This window comes from Pangasianodon hypophthalmus, chromosome 7, assembly GCF_027358585.1.
Source record: "Pangasianodon hypophthalmus isolate fPanHyp1 chromosome 7, fPanHyp1.pri, whole genome shotgun sequence".
Classification (NCBI taxonomy): Eukaryota; Metazoa; Chordata; class Actinopteri; order Siluriformes; family Pangasiidae; genus Pangasianodon; species Pangasianodon hypophthalmus.
In genome coordinates, this window is record NC_069716.1 from 24,495,754 (window position 1) to 24,516,133 (window position 20,380).

At 40.3% G+C, this 20,380-nt stretch overlaps 2 protein-coding genes and 1 non-coding gene across 4 annotated transcripts; 2 read left to right on the plus strand and 1 right to left on the minus strand.

Moving 5' to 3' along the window:
* Positions 1–71: 71 nt before the first annotated feature.
* On the plus strand, positions 72–11,154 carry ccdc113 (coiled-coil domain containing 113). Of its 2 annotated transcripts, XM_026946447.3 has the most exons (8): positions 72–1,817; positions 2,388–2,499; positions 2,669–2,830; positions 4,255–4,410; positions 6,891–7,127; positions 8,326–8,433; positions 10,201–10,356; positions 10,940–11,154. In XM_026946447.3, exons 1-8 carry the CDS (start codon positions 1,756–1,758, stop codon positions 11,015–11,017), a joined length of 1,071 nt encoding a protein of 356 aa, XP_026802248.3. In that variant the 5' UTR covers positions 72–1,755; the 3' UTR covers positions 11,018–11,154. The 2 variants fall into 2 exon arrangements, with proteins under 2 accessions (XP_026802248.3, XP_053091217.1); XM_053235242.1 differs by lacking the exon at positions 72–1,817 and having other exon boundaries at positions 2,387–2,516.
* Positions 5,369–5,441, plus strand: trnam-cau (transfer RNA methionine (anticodon CAU)). Its single transcript has one exon. It is a non-coding gene; the product is annotated as a tRNA-Met (tRNA).
* znf319b (zinc finger protein 319b) lies at positions 11,148–20,266 on the minus strand. Its single transcript, XM_053235240.1, has 3 exons — positions 19,901–20,266; positions 13,616–15,748; positions 11,148–12,504 (listed from the first exon to the last, which is right to left on the minus strand). Exons 2-3 carry the CDS (start codon positions 15,424–15,426, stop codon positions 12,489–12,491), a joined length of 1,827 nt encoding a protein of 608 aa, XP_053091215.1. The 5' UTR covers positions 15,427–15,748; positions 19,901–20,266; the 3' UTR covers positions 11,148–12,488.
* Between the last annotated feature and the right edge of the window lie 114 nt (positions 20,267–20,380).

The following is a 20,380-nucleotide window of genomic DNA, read 5'->3' on the forward strand; positions in this document are numbered from 1 at the left end:
ATCAAATCTACACCAAAATATAGATTTACAGAATATTTTTTAAAATAATTGTATTTTTTTTTTTTATTATAAAATTGTGTTAGTTTATATGTTCGTTTTATGTTGGAAAACTTTACAACTTTTAATTTGAAAAAGATTAGATATTAAAAGATATTAGATATTAAAATATATTTTAACTAATTCTGTACAATAGATGTACCATACATTATGACAAGATTAAACATATATTTGGACTCCAGCTATAATTGCTGAAATTAGCTTTGTTATCGCTGTATTAGCATATTTGCAAACAAAATTGAAGTGAAATACAAATAAAAACATTTTAGAGGAGAAACAGAAAAAGAAAAAAACACTACAATAACAAAGTTGCATAAGTGAACACACCCTTTTAGAATTGGGGATGTGGCTGTGTTCAGAATGAACCAGTGACATTCAAACTCATGTTCAAAAGTAATTATCATACAGCTGTCATCAATGAAGTGTTTCTGATTAACCCCAAATAAACAGATGTTTCTGTAGGATTTTCTTGACATCTGAAGCCATGGACTGCAAAGATCTTCCAAAGCATGTGTGGGATCTCAGTGTTGAAGGTATTGATCAGGAGAGGGGTACAAAAGAATTTCTGAAACATCAGATGGACAATTGAACACTGTGACAAGTGAAGAAAATAGGGCAAAAAAAAAATTAATAAATAAATTTTAAAAAATGTGTTATGGTCTGATAAGACCAAGGTAGACATTTTTGGGCGTAATGCTAAAAGATAAGTACAGCATAACCACAGTGAAGCATGTTGGTGGCAGCATCATGCTACGAGGCTACTTCTCTTCAGCTGGGACTGGGGCTCTAGTCAACATAGAGAGAATCCAAATATCTCTCTAAGTATCTCCAATAGCTCCAAATATCAATCTATTTTGGTACAAAATCTGCAAAAATTTCACCTTCCAGCATTATAATGACTCCAAGCACAAATCCAAATCAACAGAGGAATGGCTTCAGAAGAAGAAGATCAACGTTTTGGATTGGTCCTGTCAGAGCCCAGATCTAAATCCTATCAAAAACCTGTGGAATGACTTGAAAAGGGCTGTGCACAGGAGATCCCCTCACAAAAACATCACAATTTGGAATAATATTGTGAGATTAAGATGTGTTAAGTTGGCACAATCTTACCCAAAAAGACTGAGTACTGTATTAAAAGCAGAAGGTGGTTTAATAATGCATTAGTGGAAAGCTGGAAAAAGATCTTGGTTTCATTTTTTCCATCACAAAAACCTGCATGTTAACAAGCCCCTGCACTCTGATGATGATGATGATGATGAAGTAGTAGTAGTAGTAGTAGTATGTAAGTGGTGTAGTAGATTTAATTGCAGCACTGCCTTTCCTTTAAGATCATTATAATCATTTCTGATAATCAAACTAATGTGTACATTATTGAATTTTATTTTAATTTTAATTGTTTTATTCAGCAGTGAAATAGCCAATTAACACAATGTACATTTGCATTTAACTGTGAAATGCAAAAATGTATTAAGCTAATTTTATATAAACTGGTTGAACAGAAACCGAGTTACAGCTGATTTTATCCGGATAGAAACGCATCTGTCCATAGACTTTCATTGGCTTACAATTGAATCTGTCCCCTAGCAATATGTCGGACGCGTTGACGTGTCGCGTGTTTTCCGGTAGCAACAGCGGCGTCTTCCGGTTTTTTTTTCCCCCAAACTCTCCATAGCGACCGCTACGTTTACGTTAGCAACCATGGCGGAGAGCAAAGAAACTGTTACCGAATCAGATTTAAAACAACAGGTGGAAGAGTTAAGGTAAGAAATTTGAAAGAAACAAACAACAGTCTTAACGCTCCTAAAATAATCCTGAAATTTTTAAAACGAGGAGTTTGAATTCTTGAATCTGATTGGTCAGACGGTGTTGATTAATTTTCTATGGCAGCAATTACAGGTTTATATTAATGCACTTGTTTTTATTACATGATTCTTTCATTAGTAAACACTAATTCACAGGGAAATGGTATGACAGACTCTCTGAATAATCTAACACTAATAATAAACAGAATAACAAAATAACAATGTGTTATTTAGCAGAAAAATGCATGATCATTGATATTTTTCTGTAAGGAGACGTTTATTTAACATTTTAAGAAGAAGGCTCAGGTGTCAATACTTTGTGACAGTCAGTAAGTCTGACATGGCAGATGTTCTCCAGATGTTCCTCTTGAAGCTCTTGGGAAAAAAAATCCCCAAAAGGACAGAAGCTGCAGGACAAAGCAAGACTTCGGGTGTCTTATGACTAACTGCACATTTTCTTCCTCCTTCTTTCTGTGTCTTATTCATGTCTCTGAATCGCTGCTGTTTGTGTAACTTGTGATCTACCAGACGCTCAAATGCAGTTCTTCAGACAGAGAACGAGATGTTTGAGAGCTTCCTCAGTCGGCTGGATTCTCTCAGCCTGGCCTCACAGCTTGAGCCCCAGATGGAGAAGGGAGCGGTGATTATATCATGATGGTTCATAATGTTAATGGTTAAATATAAAAATGTAATTTCTGTGGAGCTGAACGTATTGCATAGCTTCTGTTGTTTGCACAGTTATTTTGCAGGTGAATCACAAAAAGTGGATAATTCCAAACAATTTTTTTTTTCTGTGACTGTGGTGTAAGGGGCATGGAGAGAAATCCGAAAGCAGCGGAACATCTCAGGAGCCACCGGATCTCCTGAAACTGGAACAGAAGTATGACATTGCAGTGTGTGAGCTGGAGGAGATGAAGAAAGAGCTGGAGCAGTTCAGCACAAGTTTATCAAGAAATGTCAAGTATTATAAGGTTAACATTTAATCAGTGAATAGTATTAGTGGTTAGCACTGTTGCCTCACACCTCCATGGATGGGGTTTGATTCCCGCCTCTGCCGTGTGTGTGTGTGTGTGTGTGTGTGTGTGTGGAGTTTGCATGTTCTCCTTGTGCATCAGGGGTTTCCTCTGGGTATTCTGGTTTCCTCCCCCAATCCAAACACATGCATTGTAGACTGATTGGCATTTTCAAATTGTCCAGTGTGTGTGTGTGTGTGTGTGTGTGTGTGTGTGTGTGTATTCAGTGGTGATGATTTGGTACCCCCTGCTCCAGGCTCCCTGTGAGCCTGTGTAGCAGTACAGGAAAAGCAGTACAGGGAATGGATTGATGATCTGGTACAAGTGGTGCAGCTATAGATTCAATCCTAAATACATCAAACTGCATGATGAGCTACACGAGTTCTCACGTGTACAGCTTTAAATCCTTCAACTCGTCAAAGCTGACACTTTATTGTGCGATTCTGAGAGATATACAGCCAGAGCAACCTATAATAGAAATAGGGTGTAGCATACATATTTGGGTTTTTCTGACATATTAGGGGTGTGTATCTCTCTTTCCAAAATGTGTGTCTCAGTATATGATCAATGACTAGAATTATGAAAGATACAGACTGCAATTTAATACAGTACAGTTTAGACAAGAGCAACAATTCTATCTTTACATTTATTGAAGATGTTCTTGGAGTATTGGAGTTAGAACCATGCCATTAGAAATGTGAAATTTAAATGCAAAAAATCTGAATGTGAATGCTATTCCTCTGAATTTGTATCAGACCGTCTGAAATTGGATTTTGAACTGAACTTGGATTTTGTGGTTTGCAAAAGAGCAATCTGAAACTGGATTTCATCCTTTGAGTTGTAGGATTGAACTTTCAAAATTCAAAATTAAGTATTAAATTACATTTTTAGATTCATGTTCAAAAATAACATCCAGGGTTCCGTGTTCGACGGCTTTTGCCTGCAAGTTATTGGGATGTTCTTTTGAAAGTGAATATAAAAAATGGGAGAGTCTGAATGCGTTTTAGAAATGTAGTTCATTCTGAATTTCGAACATTTAATCGTACACCATTACGCATGAAATTCAGTAATGTTTCCGATATTAACTGCGAAAATTCTATTTTAGATGGTATGCTAAAAATGAAAAATAATAACGTTGAAATTCAAATTTCTAAAGGCATTATTCTAACTCTGTAATGGAGGCCCTCTGTGTCTTGGCACAGTTTTGTGGATTCCTTTCCCTCACACACTTCATTGAAATAATTACTTAAATAATGAAATAATTATTCATTAATTTTTAATTAATGGTCAGATCCATTGTTATTTGATTTATTTGAGAAGTGTAATAGTACAGAACTGTTTGTTCCCTGAACCCTAATGGCTTTTCTTTATTATTTACTCAGGCTGCTGTACAGGACTCTGACATGCGGCTGGCAGAAATTAAGAGGGAGAGGCACGACTTTGAACAGTTTGTTGCTAAAACTCGACAGACAACACGGGTTCTGGCACAGAGGGCACCAAAGGTCATCGAGTACATCGAGCGTAAAATAAAAGCAAAAGTAAGCTGAAGGATGTGTTAGGCCTGTGTGGGCAGGTTCGAGTAGTAAGCTGTGCTTGTTATAGGACGATAATCTGAAGTGGAATTACTATTACCACCCTGAAGTGGATTATTTTGTGGATTACATGTTTCTTTGTTAAATATCGACACATTTTTTTTATAAATCTGTTTATTATTAGCCTTAGATCATGTGGCGTGTTCGCCATACAAGTTCCTGTGAAGTTTTTACAGTAGAAAGATATTGTATCAGACAAAGTGTATTAATATAAACCTATAATTTGAATTATATTGAATTATATATTGGCAGAGCTGTTGTTAAGGAAATTAACACCTTCTGACCAATCAGATTCAAGAATTCAAATGTGGTATAAGCAATACTATTCAACACAGATAATAGTGTTATTGTAGAAACGCCAAATATTCAGCACGACCTCTATTACTAGAATTGTCTTAAGTTCATCTGGATAAAATATAATTTGACTAAACACTAAACGTTATTAATCATGATTTCCCAGATTTGTGGTAATTAGAAGGAAATTGCCCCTAATTGTCCTCTAATATGCTCCAAATTGTGTTAAATGGTGAGCAAAAATGGGATGTAGCCAGCAGCGGGTTCTGACCACTGATTTTGGTGGAGCGTAATAACAACATTGCTTCAAACAAAATTAAGTTGAGAGGCTACAACTCATGACTTATGCTGCAGGCTACAATCTAGTGAATTTTTAGCGCAACCCCATAATAGACATTTGAGAGTCAAAAACATACAGTCAGACATACAGACATACTAACAGCTTGTTTTTGAGCGGATTTAGACCTTTGTTTAACTGTGTTCTATAGAGCACTTGTGTTTTACCTGAAGAGGTAATATCATTAACCAGGGTTGCCAGATTTCAGCAAAATTTCCATGAAACTAGCTCCAAAAAATTAGAAAAGAGAGTCATATTTTCATTTACATTATAGCCTTGTTAGCGCAGTAGGTAGCGCGTCAGTCTCATAATCTGAAGGTCATGAGGTCGATCCTCACACGGGGCATGTGTTTCTTGGGGGGCAGTCGTGGCCTAATGGATAGAGTCTCGGACGTGCAACCCGAAGGTGAACCTGAAGGTTGTGGGTTTGAGTCTCAGGTCCGGCAGGGATTGTAGGTGGGGGGAGTGAATGACCAGTGCTCTCTCCCACCCTCAATACCACGACTGAGGTGAGACCCTTGAGCAAGGCACCGAACCCCCCAACTGCTCCCCAGGCGCCGCAGCAAAAAAAGGCTGCCCACTGCTCCGGGGGTGTGTGTGTGTTCACTACTATATGTGTGTGCACTTGGATGGGTTAAATGCAGAGCACAAATTCTGAGTATAGGTCACGATACTTGGCCACAAGTCACTTCACTTATCCACTCCATAATCCTTTCCCTTTCCCAATCTTTGCAATATACAGTATATTACAATTGGAATTTGCTATAAAATAAGATCATTACTTGCACAAAGTATTTTTAAAGTATCCCAAACTGGCTTAATAGCTTAATAATGTCCTGTCTGGTGTTCCTCCTCCACTGAAAGTGTTCATAGAGTGAACATGGGGCAGCGTGATTTATAGCCCAGAGGGCCTCTATTAGTGCTTGTTCTCATATTTGACCACTATGTGTTATTATATCTCTATGGAGCTGCGATTGTGCAACATCTAGAAAGATGCAAATCAGTGGAACATTGGCTTTTATCTGTCAAATAGCAACAGGTAATAAGTATCCTCATTATTATGAGAATTTTATGAAAATTAACATTTGTTGCTAACATTTGTTGCATTGTGGATGATGTACAGTATATGGTGGGGAATTTCCACACCTGCATCACTGGATGGAGCTAAATGGCAGCTCTGGACGTTTATAATTGTTACAGGAAAACCACTTTTGAAAAACAGTAACAATTTTAAATTCAAGATTTGACACTCAAGACTTGACTGCTTTAACCTGCTCCTTGCTGGTTTGATGCACCATTATTTTATTGGAAGCTGGAAATATATAGGACTTTTTCTTCAACCGGTCTCCCCAACCCACTGGCAATGATTAAATCCTATTCATTCCTCGAACCCTTAGATTCACTCTTATGTCTGGACCTGCCAAAAGAATAACTGCACCAAACCCCTATATTTTGTGTAATCTGTGTTTTAATATACTGGGCTAGTTTGACTAGTTTAGACTAGTTTGGCAAAAATCAAGTTTACACATATTTCCTCGGCGTGTAGCTGAACGCTGTAAAATTATGAGGCAGCCATATTGAACATAAAAACTGCCCATTTTTTTCATTAGGGCAAGGGTCATTCTACCACTGAGCCATGACCTCCTGAAGTCTGAAAGCAGAACTTTGCAGAAATGAAATAACACAGATAATAATATAATTCTTTTCAAAATGATATTTTTTCAAACAATAGCTTGTTTGAAGGATTCTTTCCTCATCCATAAGTGCCCAACTTTCTCACTGTTTGCTCCTGCAGAAAGCTCTGACAGAGAGGATGCGTAAGAGAAATACGGTTTTGAGGATGCAAAACTGGAAGCAGCAGCGCATGGTGCATCAGAAGGAACAAATGCAAGAGACGCTGAGCAGGATCGACTTGGAGCACCTGAAGCAGAAGAACATCCAGTGCCGGGAGTTTCTGCGAAAGTTCCAAGAGCAACTGCTGTGTCAAAGAGTGCTGGTTCGAAAGAGCCAGCAAGGCCTGAACGTTTACAAGGTACAGATCCAGAACACAGGCATCTTCCAAGATTTCATATTAAACAGTGTACTATTTCCCTGGAGGGTCCCTGCTCTATTTACTTCATTTGGTCCAAAAGATTGGACCAAATGTGTTTGATTTCGCTACAGCACACGGATCCCAGCCCTGGTCTTGGAGAACCCTACGTCCTACACATTTAAGTGTTTTCCTTGTTTCTTGCACACCTGATTCAGCTAATCAGCCTTTCCTGAGATGAAGCAGGGAAAACACTAATGTGCAGAACAGGGGGGTTCTCCAGGACCAGGGTTGGAAACTAGAAGCATAAAAAAATTTAAAAATTCAGCACTTCAGGATCAGGAGTGTTTTAATTTATTAATGAATGACGTCATGCTTTTTATCCATGTAGAGTTATTTAATGATGCAGAACATCTGGGAAACAAGTCAGTTCCTGTTATCGCTTACAGTACAGCAGCTACAAACAGTTTCCCTCATCATCTTCTCTTTTTTTCTCCTTTTAAGTTAATTAGACAAAAAAAAAACCCAGACAGTTAAGCGCAAAGTCCAGCGTCCTGAAGACTTACTCACTGTTACAAAGTGCTGTTACTGGAGACTCCTTCCATAAATGTTAAATAAAAATCTCCAAGTCCTTTGGAGTCACTTTAAATGAGTGGTTACTATACAGACGATAACATTTTAGAACCAGTGCATTAATATTAACCTGTGTTTTGATATCACAGCTGGCATTATTGTCAGAGCTGCTGTTAAAAGAAATGAATCATCATCTTCTGACCAATCAGAATCGAGTTTCAGTAGAGCTATTATATAAACTTTTAGACATAATGACATATTGTACATAAAATATTGTACACGCGTTGTATAAAGAGCAAATGCACTAATGAAAATCAGAGAAAAAAAACAACTTTAAGAGCAATGGTGGTCAAGCTGGTCAGTTTAAAAAAAAAAAAAAAAAAAAAAACCTGATCCTTTGCACTGGTGCCAGAATACTAAAAGGCATTTAATGTCATTCTTTCTCAGAACATGAACTCGTAAACAGAAGCCTTAATATACACAAAACATGATATTGAGTTGTATGTTTATCACACATTTTTTAAAATGGTGCCAGCCCCAAACCGGTGTCCACCAATGTTCATCATGAACCACTGCTGGGAATATGGAGAGGCTTGTGTTGCTACATCGTGGTGTTTCTCGGTTGCAGGAGCGGCTCAAGAGGGAAATGGAGGAGTCGGAGTCGCTGAGCAGAAAAATTGCTTCACATGAGGAAAAGCTGTCGAAGATCAGAGAGCAACAGCAGAAGGTCGAGAAGGTCAGGATGCTTTCATCTCACCAATTCGCCACTAAATCCTTGACACTTAAGTGCAGCCCTGAAATAACTTTTAAGCAGGGAAACTGATTAGCTACGTATGTGTACGCCTCACTCCTGCTTTTTCACTTTGTAAAATTTTCACAGTAATCTCACAGCATTTTTGTTGAGTAATGTCAGTACGTGCATTGTTCCACAGTTATGATCTTTCACTAAATCTGAAATAAAAATACTTACACTATATGGCTAAAAGTAAGTGGACACCTGACCATTACACCTATATAAGCTTGTTGGACATCCCATTCCAAACGCATGGGCATTAGTATGGAGTTGTGCCTCACTCCATCATTTTGCGGCTATAACAGCCTCCACTCTTCTGGGAAGACTTACAAGGTTTTGGAGTGTGTCTGTGGGTATTTGTGCCCATTCAATCAAAAGAGCATTTGGGAGGTCAGGCACTGATGTTGGACGAGATGGCCTGGCTCCTGGCATCCGTCAAAGCCAGACACGTCCATCAGACTGCTAGATAGTGTGATTCATCTCTCCAAAGAAGATGATTCCACTGCTCCAGAGTCCAGTTGTGACACGCTTTTTTCCAGTCAATGCTTGGTATTGCGTATAGTAATCTTAGGCTTGTGTGCGACCGCTCAGTCATGGAAACCCATGAGCTGTTGTTGCTCCTAGACACTTTCGTTTCACAATAATGCGATAATTTAGTCATGAGTGTGGCTGAAACACCTGAACTCAATAATCAGGAGGGGTGTTCATAATTTTGGCCATATATTTGGTATACTGATACGTTGCAGGGGTTTTTGAACACTGTAAACTTTATTGTGAACACTGTATTTGTACACTTTGTAGACATTTCACCCTTTAGCCTTCATCTGTGTCCTTAATCTAACCAAAACACCACTGCTGGCTAGAGATTATTTCAAGGTTCAGATGTGCCACAGTTGATCATTTTAGAAGTTGATCATTTTATACCTATATAAGTGATCTAAACAGCTTGTTAATGTGTTTAACTGGCTCTCTCTCTATATATATATATATATATATATATACACATACATATATATACACATACATATGTGTGTGTGTATATAAACATAACATACATAACGTTAAAACCACTGACAGGTGAAATACATAAAATTGATTATCTTGCTACAAAGGCAAGTGTAAAGCTCAAGGTCAGACTAGTCTGGTTCTTTCATCTTCAGTAACCGCTTTATCCTGGTCAGGGTCACAGTGGATCCGGAGCTTATACACCCTGAAGGAAACGCCAGTCCATTGCAGGGCATCACACACACACACACACACACAGTCATAGACATTCACACATGGGGCGAGTTAGTGTAGCGAATCCACCTATCTGCATGTTTTTGGGAGGAAACTGGAGAACCCAGAGAAAACCCACGATGACATGGAGAGAGCACTTGAAACTCCACACACACAGTAACTCGAGCTCAGGATCAAACCAGAAAATCCTGGAGTTCTGAGGTGGAAACACTAGCCACTGCGCGCGCACACACACACACACACACACACACACACCATTGAATAAACAAAATGTAATGTGTAAAGATTTGACTTGTTTAATATTTCTTAACTACTGACTGTTTCTGCTTTCAACTTTGGAAATGAGGGCTGAATGTCTTTTCAGACATTTATTTATTTATTTAGTCTTTTTTTTTTTTTAAGTAAGCGGTCCTCTTTCCACAGTATACATGTTCTTGAGTATACATCTCTCTCTGTGTGTCATGTACTCAGGAGCGAGCTCAAGCTGAGGCTCTGAATAAGAAGCTGAAAGCCCAGTTGGCTAATTTCCGCGTCCCTGAGGTCATGAAATACGTTGAGGCCAAGGCCACAAATGATCGGCTCAGGCAGACCGTCAAGGCCTTGGAGCGTAAGGCGAGGATTGCCAAGGTGAGCCAAGAAAAAGAAAAGGCATAAATTAACACACAATTAAAATCTGAGCTATTTATTCTGAAGGACCAAGACTGTTTTTTTTTTTTTTTTATGTCTTTGGTTTTTACAAACTCAGACTGACAACCACTTGTAAAGTATTTTAGTCCAAAATTAAGGATAATCAGTTTGTCTAAAACAATCAGTTTGATACATTTTATACCACGGCGCTGCCGAATTCTCAATTCTGATTGGTTAGAAGGTGTTGCTTAGTTTCTGTAACAGCAATTCTGACTGCAGTGCACCCGCAAAGTTTATATTAATAAAGTTTATCGTTCTAATACGTGAGTGTTTCTATAGTAAGTTTTCTGTGAGGGGATGTTTACTTAGCAGGTATGGAAGGAGTCTCCAGTGTCAGCTGTTTGTTACAGGCAGAGGTAAAGCTGTAGCTTGAAGTGTTCCTACACTGAAAAGTCTTCAGGATGGAGCATTTTGTGCTTTCCTGTTTCTGAACTCTCTGAACTCTGAACTTAGCTACACTGTTTGTCTTATTAACTTCAATACAGAGGAAAATGTACAACTGTTGTCTCTGTACAATCTGCAGATGGCATCGAAGACTAAGAAAAACAGTCCCGAAGAATCGTCCGGCTGCAGCAGGAGTGATGACCCTTCAATCCACTGACCAACTGAAACATCTCTATTTTTAATCATTGCTTCATTGTTATTGTTTTTGAAATGGACTTACAGCATGTACACCAACCCTCCATAAACATGGCTCAAATAATATGCGTTAAAAATCCAAACCACAAACATTATTATTGAGAAAGTTTATTAGTTAGTGCTGTGTATATTAAATGCTACATACAGATATTTAGCATGAATGTCACATCCATCTCCACATGAATTTTTTCTTACTAACTCATCCACAATCTACAATTGGAAAAAGCTAAAGAGGAGTTAAAGTGTGCTGTGGAGCACAAACATTTTAAAAACAGATTACAGGAACTAACACAGCAGGCATGCACGAGGCAGAGTGCACGACCGCAGAGGAAGGCGAGTACGCGCAAAAACCCCTCACCTCAACCCAGAATGTCCCCCTCGACCTTATTACCCAGCATCCCTTCCTCTGTGGCCCTGACCCTCCCACCAAGTATATATATTTATATAGAAATTTTAAACAATATTAATTAAAAAAAAATGAATATACAATGCAAATGTGAAAACAAAACAAAAAAAAAAAAAGGCATAGGTTTTTTTTTTCTTCTTGAATCCCAACTGCCCTTTGAGTCAAACTTTTAATGCCTGGGGGGGAAAAAAAACGCCTCTTGAAACAAACACAAATGTTTAAGAATGTATATGTAAAATATATATATATATGTATATATATATAAAAAAATCAAAGACCACAATATAAACATGGAGGCTATGGATACACCCTGAATCGTTCATGCTTTTAAGGCCAAATGTATCTAGAGCTCCGACCTCCACACGGCACGCGTTAATTATAATACTGCACGGCCCTCAGAGGCCTGCTCATCAATCACAGCCACATGAAAATGGAGGGAAACCGAGAGCGCCACACAACCTCGCTTGTGCAAAACTACCACCGTCACCTTGGAGTTCAAAATTAGGGCCGTAGAGATTTGCGTACATTTATTCTGCACTCACGTCCACATTCGCCCAAGCGCCTAGGGTGCTAAAGAATATGACTTGTTGACTGTCGTAACATGAGTGACACTGAACAACACATATGAGGGGGAATTAACAATCGCATCAACCTTTATAGGCTCCAAGCATATTTTCCCTTCTTACATCATGGGGCGAACAAAAAATTAGCTGTCATACCAAAACAAAAGATGGCATGGGGCGTCATTTTACAGTATAAATGCAGGCAAGTAAACAGGAAATATAATAAATCTATACAGGCTGTAGAAATCTCACACATGCTACTGTACAGAGAAAACACAAATCATATTCAAAGTTTGGTTGACACTAAGGGAGGTTGTGACGTCGACCAATTCTCAAAGCTGGCTCTGAATGAGGAACAATCGAACTCCTCGTCTGTGTGAGGAAGCGAACACGAATCAACAAGGTGCACAAAACTACTCCGTATGACACCATCACCATCACCACCACCATCATCATCATCATCATCAAATGCCTAGGAATCTACAAAGCAAAATAAAAAATAAAAAAAAGGAAAAATGGACATTTAGAGAAAAAGAGTTCCACATAATAAAAAAATCTATAAAAGTTTTTTTTAAGAAAGACTAAAGACAGGACTAGAAAACATGACACATACATACTAACCTATGTACTTACAGTAACACAAAGCTGCTTCAGAACAGTCACACATGTGGGAATATGAAAACTGTATGTATACATGAGTGATGTATATATTTCTATATAGTATATATTTATGTATATTGCAGTGAAATGCAGAGACTGTGATGGACTACCTGGTTAACATCATGCCCTTCTGGGGTGTCATACAGTACTTACTCTTTTTTTTTTTGGTACATACAATTTCTGCCACATCAAAGGGCACACATATACAAGGACACACACTTACAGACAGCATGAACAGTTCATAATATCGTAATAGCACAATATAGGCTAACCCCCATCTGTTTCGGAACATCTGGTCAGCTACGTCGAGCTGAGGTGTCTAAAAGCAGGCAATACAGTTTGAAACAGTGATGTGAGTACATATATACAGTATTCTTCATTTCAGAGCATGGCTAGGGACTGACCAATCTCCCCTCAATTCATTCTTGATTGGTAGAAAGGGATCTGTAGCTGCAAATGAAACGCCAAGGAAGCACACAAACTAGATCTAAAATGCACTACCTACTGACTATATTTTTTACTTTTTTTTTTTTTTTTTTTTTTAATATAAAGTCCAGAGCTCTGACAGATAAAAGAGTGATCGAACTGGATACTAAACTGAAAGACTGGCATAAAGACTCCAGAGGTGAGCTATTTCTTCATCTCTCACAGCTTTAAAACAGCTCCTACCCCTTCGCTCTCCCTGTTTGCTCACCTTGGAAAGTTTTTGTCCTTCATTATTTTCCTTTGAATTGTAACAAAATGGAGCTTTAATCAAGGCTGGAAGGAGAACGATGCTTCTAATTTTCAGCACCTATTGCTTGTCCAAGATGAAATGGTATACAACGGAATAATGAAGTAATTTACGTATACATAGGTAATGAAGTGATTATATCACTTGCTTAGTATTTGGAGCTATCTAAAAACAACAAAAGAAAACAACATGAGTTACTGAATAAGTGAAGAAACGGGGTATCCGCCTCCTTCAGCAGTGTGTTGGACCGTGTGCTCCTGGAGCAAGCCGAGATCAGCGAAGCGCTCTCCGCACCACACACACTTGAACTGCGCATCCCTGGAGTGAACGCTTTGATGTTTGGCAAGGTGCTCACGCTGCTTGAAGCCCTTATCGCAGCTGGCGCATTTGTACGGCTTCTCGCCGGTGTGGACACGCCGGTGGCGGTTCATCTCGGACGAGTATTTGAAGCGCTTCTCGCAGTCTGGGCACTTGAGCGGCTTCTCTCGCGACGGGTCGCAGCGGTGCTGCACGAACTCGGACGACGAGAGGAAGCGGCGGTCACATAGCGAGCACTTCAGAGGCTTCTCGTTACAATGTGTTGTTTGGTGGCGCTGCAGCGTTGCTGCTTTCTTGTAGGCCTTACCGCAGACGTCACACTTGTACGGCTTGTCCGGGTTGGTGGGCGTGCTCGAGCTCTCGCCGCACTTGTGCCGTAGCAGCTCGCCCGACTGGCTGAAACCCTTGCCGCATGAGGCACACTTGAACAGGTTGTCCATGCCGTGCACGTGCTGGTGGTAAAGCAGGTGTGACGGCTGCAGGAAGCCCTTGTCACAGAGGTTGCACTTGAAAGGTCGATCTCCGGAGGCCGTGTGCGTGCGGCGGTGACGCACGAGCGCATACTGCTGCTTGAAACTCATCTGGCAGTCGTCGCAGTGATACGGTCGCTCCTCAGAGTGTGTGCGCTCGTGCTGGCGCAGGTCGGACGGCCGCTTGAAGCCCTTGCCGCACGTGGCGCAGCGGAATGGCCGCGCGCCCTGAGGCTGACACTGGTGGTGCAGCAGCTCGGACGACTCCTTAAAGTGCAGCTCGCACACGTTGCACTTGAATAGGTGCTCACCCGAGTGCGCGTACATGTGCCGCACCAGGTGTGAGCGGTGCTTGAAGCTCTTTTCACACACAGCGCACTTAAACGGTCGCTCTGAACTGTGCGTGCGCTGGTGGTGCTGCAGGTGCGACTGCTGGCTGAAGCTCTTGTCACACGTCTCACACTTGAATGGCTTCTCCCCCGTGTGCACGCGCTCGTGCCGTGTCAGTTCTGACAGATGCCGGAAACCCTTTGAGCACACAGAACACTTGTATGGCCTGTAAGGAGCTGAGGACTCGAAGGTGGGCTGTCCAGAAGCACCAACAGCTGCGCTGCTGCTCGCTGATGCACCGTCGCTGGAAGGCTGAGCTGGATTGGTGCTGCCTGACGAAGTCGGCGTGGCGTTTCCTGAAGATCCGGGCCGGTAGGTCTTCTCGCAGATCGAGCACTTCATGGGGTTTCCACTGTTGTGTGCATTGTGGTGCTGTGCTAGTGACGTGAGCAGCGAGAAGCCCATCTTGCACACACCACACACAAACGGCTTCTGCTCCACCTGCACACACTGGTGCTCCAAGAGGTCTGTGGCTTGGTGAAAGATCTTCAGGCACTGCGTGCACTGGAACGAGCGGTCCTGGCTTACCATGCACTGGTGCTCGTGTGGATTGGCCAGATGCGAGATGTCATGGCCGCACGCGCCGCATTTGTGGCCTCCTTCGCTCCCCACCTGCAGTGAAGGCTGCTGCGCCTGAGCCGGGTGCTGCTGCTGCTGGCTGTGCTGCTGGCTGTGATGTTGCTGCTGTTGTTGCTGCTGCTGCGACTGCAGAGTGTCTGGCTGTAGCACGATGCCGTACACGGCGCACCCGAGCGCGTTCTCTGCCCCCGGCGGGATGGTGTGGACGACAGGAGGCGGGGCAACAGCATGCTGCTGCCATGCTTCTGTCATCCGCGCCCGCGTGTACGGATTCAGCTTGGTGCCGTAGTGGGACCGCTTGGCGTGTGAATCCAGGGGGAAGGGGTTGCTGGACTGGCCGCGATGCGACAAGTGGGGGGGCAACGAGGAACTTATTTTGACGGCTCAATGGGACCACCACAGGTGAGAAATGGGAGATGTATTACACCTCAAACCTCCCGGAGCACTCGCTGGCTCCAAAACGTGCTCAGAACACTGCGTGTGGGGGCATCCTCCAAACGTGAAAAACAAGATATGAAGAAGAAAAAAACAGAGGCACACCAGTTCCGCCGGATTCCTTCTGATTTGGTCACTCCTGCAAAGAGGAAGTCAGTTAATGACTCATCTGTGACAGACAATAACACACTTAGAAGTTCACACATTTATAAACAACTCTTTTTAACTATTTTTATCTACCTTAACAACACTTGCCAAGTTTAAGGTGACTACATGTCTAATATTTCCTAGGACAGTCCTTATTTCAACTTTGTTTTGATCCATACTTAAACATATTTGTCCTGTAGCTTAGAATAAAATTCCACATTGTTGTCATTCTCTTCAATCCAGACAAAAGCAAGTTAATTTCTGAAATGTGTGGAGCTGTGGAGTTTTATATAAATCAAAGAGGACCTGAGGATGTAACTGTAGTGGTCACATATTAACATGAAAGAAAAGGACAAAACTCTTCTCAATACCTACTTAATACTGAGATAACTTTTATGTTAGGAGACAAAATCTGACAAAATATATCTCTCAATATTTCATATCAACGTAAGGAGTATTTTTTTTTTTTTTTTTTTGCTCCATTTGTAGCCCGATGCTGTATACTGGAGCAGACTCAAATTTTAATGTCCCATATTTAATGTTTTTATGTAGTTGATGTTTCTTTTCAGCACTTTTTTCTCCCTCAACTATGACTGCATTATCTATACAATTACGCAGCCAGAGTATGAACCCTTTCAGAAAGGAAAGTGTTTTAGCATCACTGCTCAAGCTGCATGTGTCTTAAAGCCAGTTCACATCAGACGCATTTCTGCAGCTCTTCCCCTCCCCTCGCATGTGAGACTGAAGTGTGAACTCCATAGAAAATCACACAATCACACCTTCTATAGGCTGTTAACTTTATTTAAAATCATAATCTACAAAGACTCTATGAGTGTGCAACTGTAGATTTATAGAGTTGTGTATAGTATGATGCTCGTTAATAAACCAAAAAAAAAGACGAATAGTTTTTTAATTCGCTATCCCACTGTTTAGTGCTATGAGTTTATTGCGCTGTGTTGTAACTACAGCCGGCCCTACAACTTCCCCCATGTTTCACCAACACTGTTGTACATCTGGGCATTAGTTTCACCCCGCCAAAATGCCAGCGGTGGTGACAAGCACCAGGATATTATGCAGCATTTGATAATAGTGCTGTTACAGTGAGTCACTATGTATAATTGGACAGTTACGTTTTCAAAATACCGAGTAAACTTCATTTCCGTCTATTATCATCTACCTGTTCTCTCTCTCTTTTTTTTTTTTTTTAAACCCAATCATATTCCTTACTCAGTGTGGTCATGATCTGCACTTCAGAAAGCCTGGTCTACTCTGAGATATTTGTGAATGTGTGTGTTATGATTCACAGCAAGTGAAGAAAAGCTTCATTCAGCTTCATTAAACACATTCTACTGAAAGAAATCAGTCTGACTCTCCGAGAAAAGCGGGAAGTGTGTGGTTTTTATTAACAGCTATTTGCTTCCAACAAGTAAGTGAGCTAAGAAAGAAAACAGAAGAAGACAAGAGGACGAGACACACCACTTTCTACTGTGCATGTCTACTAGGTCGAGAATAAACCATCTTCCCATTACCCTCTAACGTCCACACCTGCTGTAAACATGTTACACTGCTACCTCTATTGCCTCTCCTAGCATGTTCATACACAACGGTTAACAAATCCACAGATGAACACGGCATTGCTGACTAGAACTAAATGAAATAACTCTTTTTTTTTTTTTTTGGCTGAGCAGCGCTGCACACTGCTGTGTTAGTGTGATTTTTTAGCTCAGCGTGCCACCTTTCCTTACAGTCACCTTATAACAATAACGTGATAAATGAGGCCCAATGGCAGTATACATCAAACTTTTAGTAAAGTTGTGCGTAAATGTTTGCGTAAGCCAAACCGAACTGAAAAATTTCAGCTGGATTTAAGAAATTTTCAGAAAGGCTGATTTTCTCCATATTCGCGTGTGTATGTTGACGAACGGCAATCACCTGTAAATTAGCTGGAATGTGCACGGCACAGCTGAATTGCTTTCGGTGTCGCCCACAAAACTCCACAAAAGGCGAAGCTCAGACAGCTGAAATGATGAGCAAAAGCCAGAAATAGACTTTCTCAGCTGTAGAAGTGAAAGTTATTTAGACTCATGTCTGTGCCAATAAAAATATGCATTATCTACCAGTGTAACAGAACCTGAAAGGCCAAAATCTTCAGCCAACTTAACGGAAGAGGTAAATTAGATGTGAATTAAGTGAGATGAAAAGAAAATGGCTTGAAAATGGAGGGAAAACAAAACCCTATCTACTGTACCCAGGTGACTGTTGACCCCAACACATCACACAGAGTTTAACTATTGTTTAATTGTTGTTTTTTTATTATTCAAAGTGAAATGTCTCAGCGATTCTCAGCCAGAAAACCCTCGCGCCCTCCATGATGTCATGTCAGAAAAGCAGAAGGGCATGTGTTTGCAGGAAACCAGGGTGTAAACAGCACAGTGCAGCTTGAGACATACCAGATCGGTCACTTATCGCTGGCTCTAACGAAGTGTTTCACAGCATTAAAAGAAAATGCTGCTGCAAACAGAACTGACTTACACAACACCTGAGCCTGTCCTTCTTTTATACAGCGGCATTCTTAACTTTCTTTATTTTTTTCATCCTTATTATTTTGTTAGTTAATGCCATTAACTTATAAACAACTGCGTTTCACATAAGTTTCATTAAATTTTGTGTGTAACTAAAAATACTTACTCTTTTTAAACTTGACAGTGTAAACAGTAGATAAAAGTGCAGTAACTCATTGCGAGTTATACAGTTTAAAATCGATCGAAGTTTACATTAGTTAGTCATTAGTTACTAACGAAGGCAACATTAGTTTCTCATGCATAAATACACACACACACACACACACACACACTCTGCAACATGAGCAGAAATTTTTTTCATTACAGGATTTTCACAAATATCAAATTTCTTGTGCAAATCCTACTGCCCACGAATGACTTACAAATAAATCAGTTTGTATCCAGGTTGATAAATGAGGCTGAATGTAAGAGAGTTTATGTAAAAAGGCATTCTCAAAAATATATTTCTTAGAAAGAAGAACAATTCAGGGATTCGATCTTCAGGTTACACACACAAGGACTCTCTGACGAGGACAAAGATTTCATAGTAAATTATTTTGCTTGTGTGTTTTTAAATCCAGTAATGTGAAACTGTGATATTAGCAGACTATTCTATCATACAGTGAACATTACAAACTGTAACACCCTTTAACAATGTAACTGACTGGTAACTTCATCCATCTCTGAACGCCTGACAGACTCTGATCCACGCTGGATTTCAGGATCAAGTGCTGGCTTGTTGAATGTTCCAGGAATGAAAGATTTCAGGCACCAAAAGTGTGGAACCCACCATGAACACCTTGTTTGATTCAGTACCAGCTGTTCATTTCATATGATTCTTCTCCTAATATCTGATTAAATGTTTTGTTTACATGTTGTTAACTCTCTGACTAGTTTAACTCTGGGCTGAAGGGGTATGTAATCATCTTTTTTTTTTTTAAATGTTTCTTTTGCAGTGAGACTCTGAGCAATGAAAAGGTGCTCTATAAATAAAACTCTTATCATTTATCATGCTCAGGAATGGAAGGGAGTCAATGATCAGTGCTGATGGTAATTAAACCCTGAGAGAAAGAAGAGGAAAGTTGGAAGCTCTGGAGCCGGTCAGTAGGAAGAAGATGCTGCTGCTGCGCAGAAACTCCCATTGTTCTGCCTGGAAATCAAACATCTCTGCCTTTAATACGAGATAAAATAAAGTCTGTGGACTGGAATTACTGTGAGAGAATCTGCACACTTTCAACAGGCAAAATAAGAGACTGCACTTTTTCTTTACTTACCTATTTAATACATTAAAACATTTACGCCACTTGTTTACCTCCATTAGCATTAGCAGCTAGTCAGTTCGGGTTATATTCTGCACCAGAGATTTGTAAAATGCATAAAGAAAAAGTAAAAGAAAAATGACCAGCTAATGCTAAATTAAAAGAAGAAAACATCTTACACTCTCACGTGTTGTTTGCAAAATGGAAAACCTGCTCATTGAGACTGGAGTGCAAGCATGCTAGCCATATTAGCACAGCCTTCAGGATACATCAAGTTATTTCACTAAAGGGAATGTTTAAACACTTTATTAGAATTTTACATACCTTTCTGTTTCTCCTGACACAAGTTGGCATTAGAATTTGGTTAATTTTCCTCCTTTAAAAGCTGTTAAAACATGCTCCGGTTTCGAAACCGACCGAAGGCCAAAACCTGATCCGCGGATTTTCCTGGTCGGCGGACGCCGCAGGCCGCTCACCCAACCCGCCTGTACAAAGCACCGCGAAACTCGGAACAATCTCTCTATAAACAACTGGAAATTGTATCCTGCATTTCCAACGTGTCTAATGAAATAAATTCCTCGCGTAAAAAAGTCGTCTATAGGCACGTTTTCAACTTAATTTCGGTTTCATAGCAGCAGCACAAGGCTCCGTTTGACCACCAAACCCCCCAACAGGAACCTGAATAATAAATAACTGGCATCATACCGAGAACATACCGGAAACCTGGTTAGATTTTATTTTAAATGAGTACAAGATTATTAACAAACACACAAAGCAAAAAAAAGTTTACTTGTATATATTTTT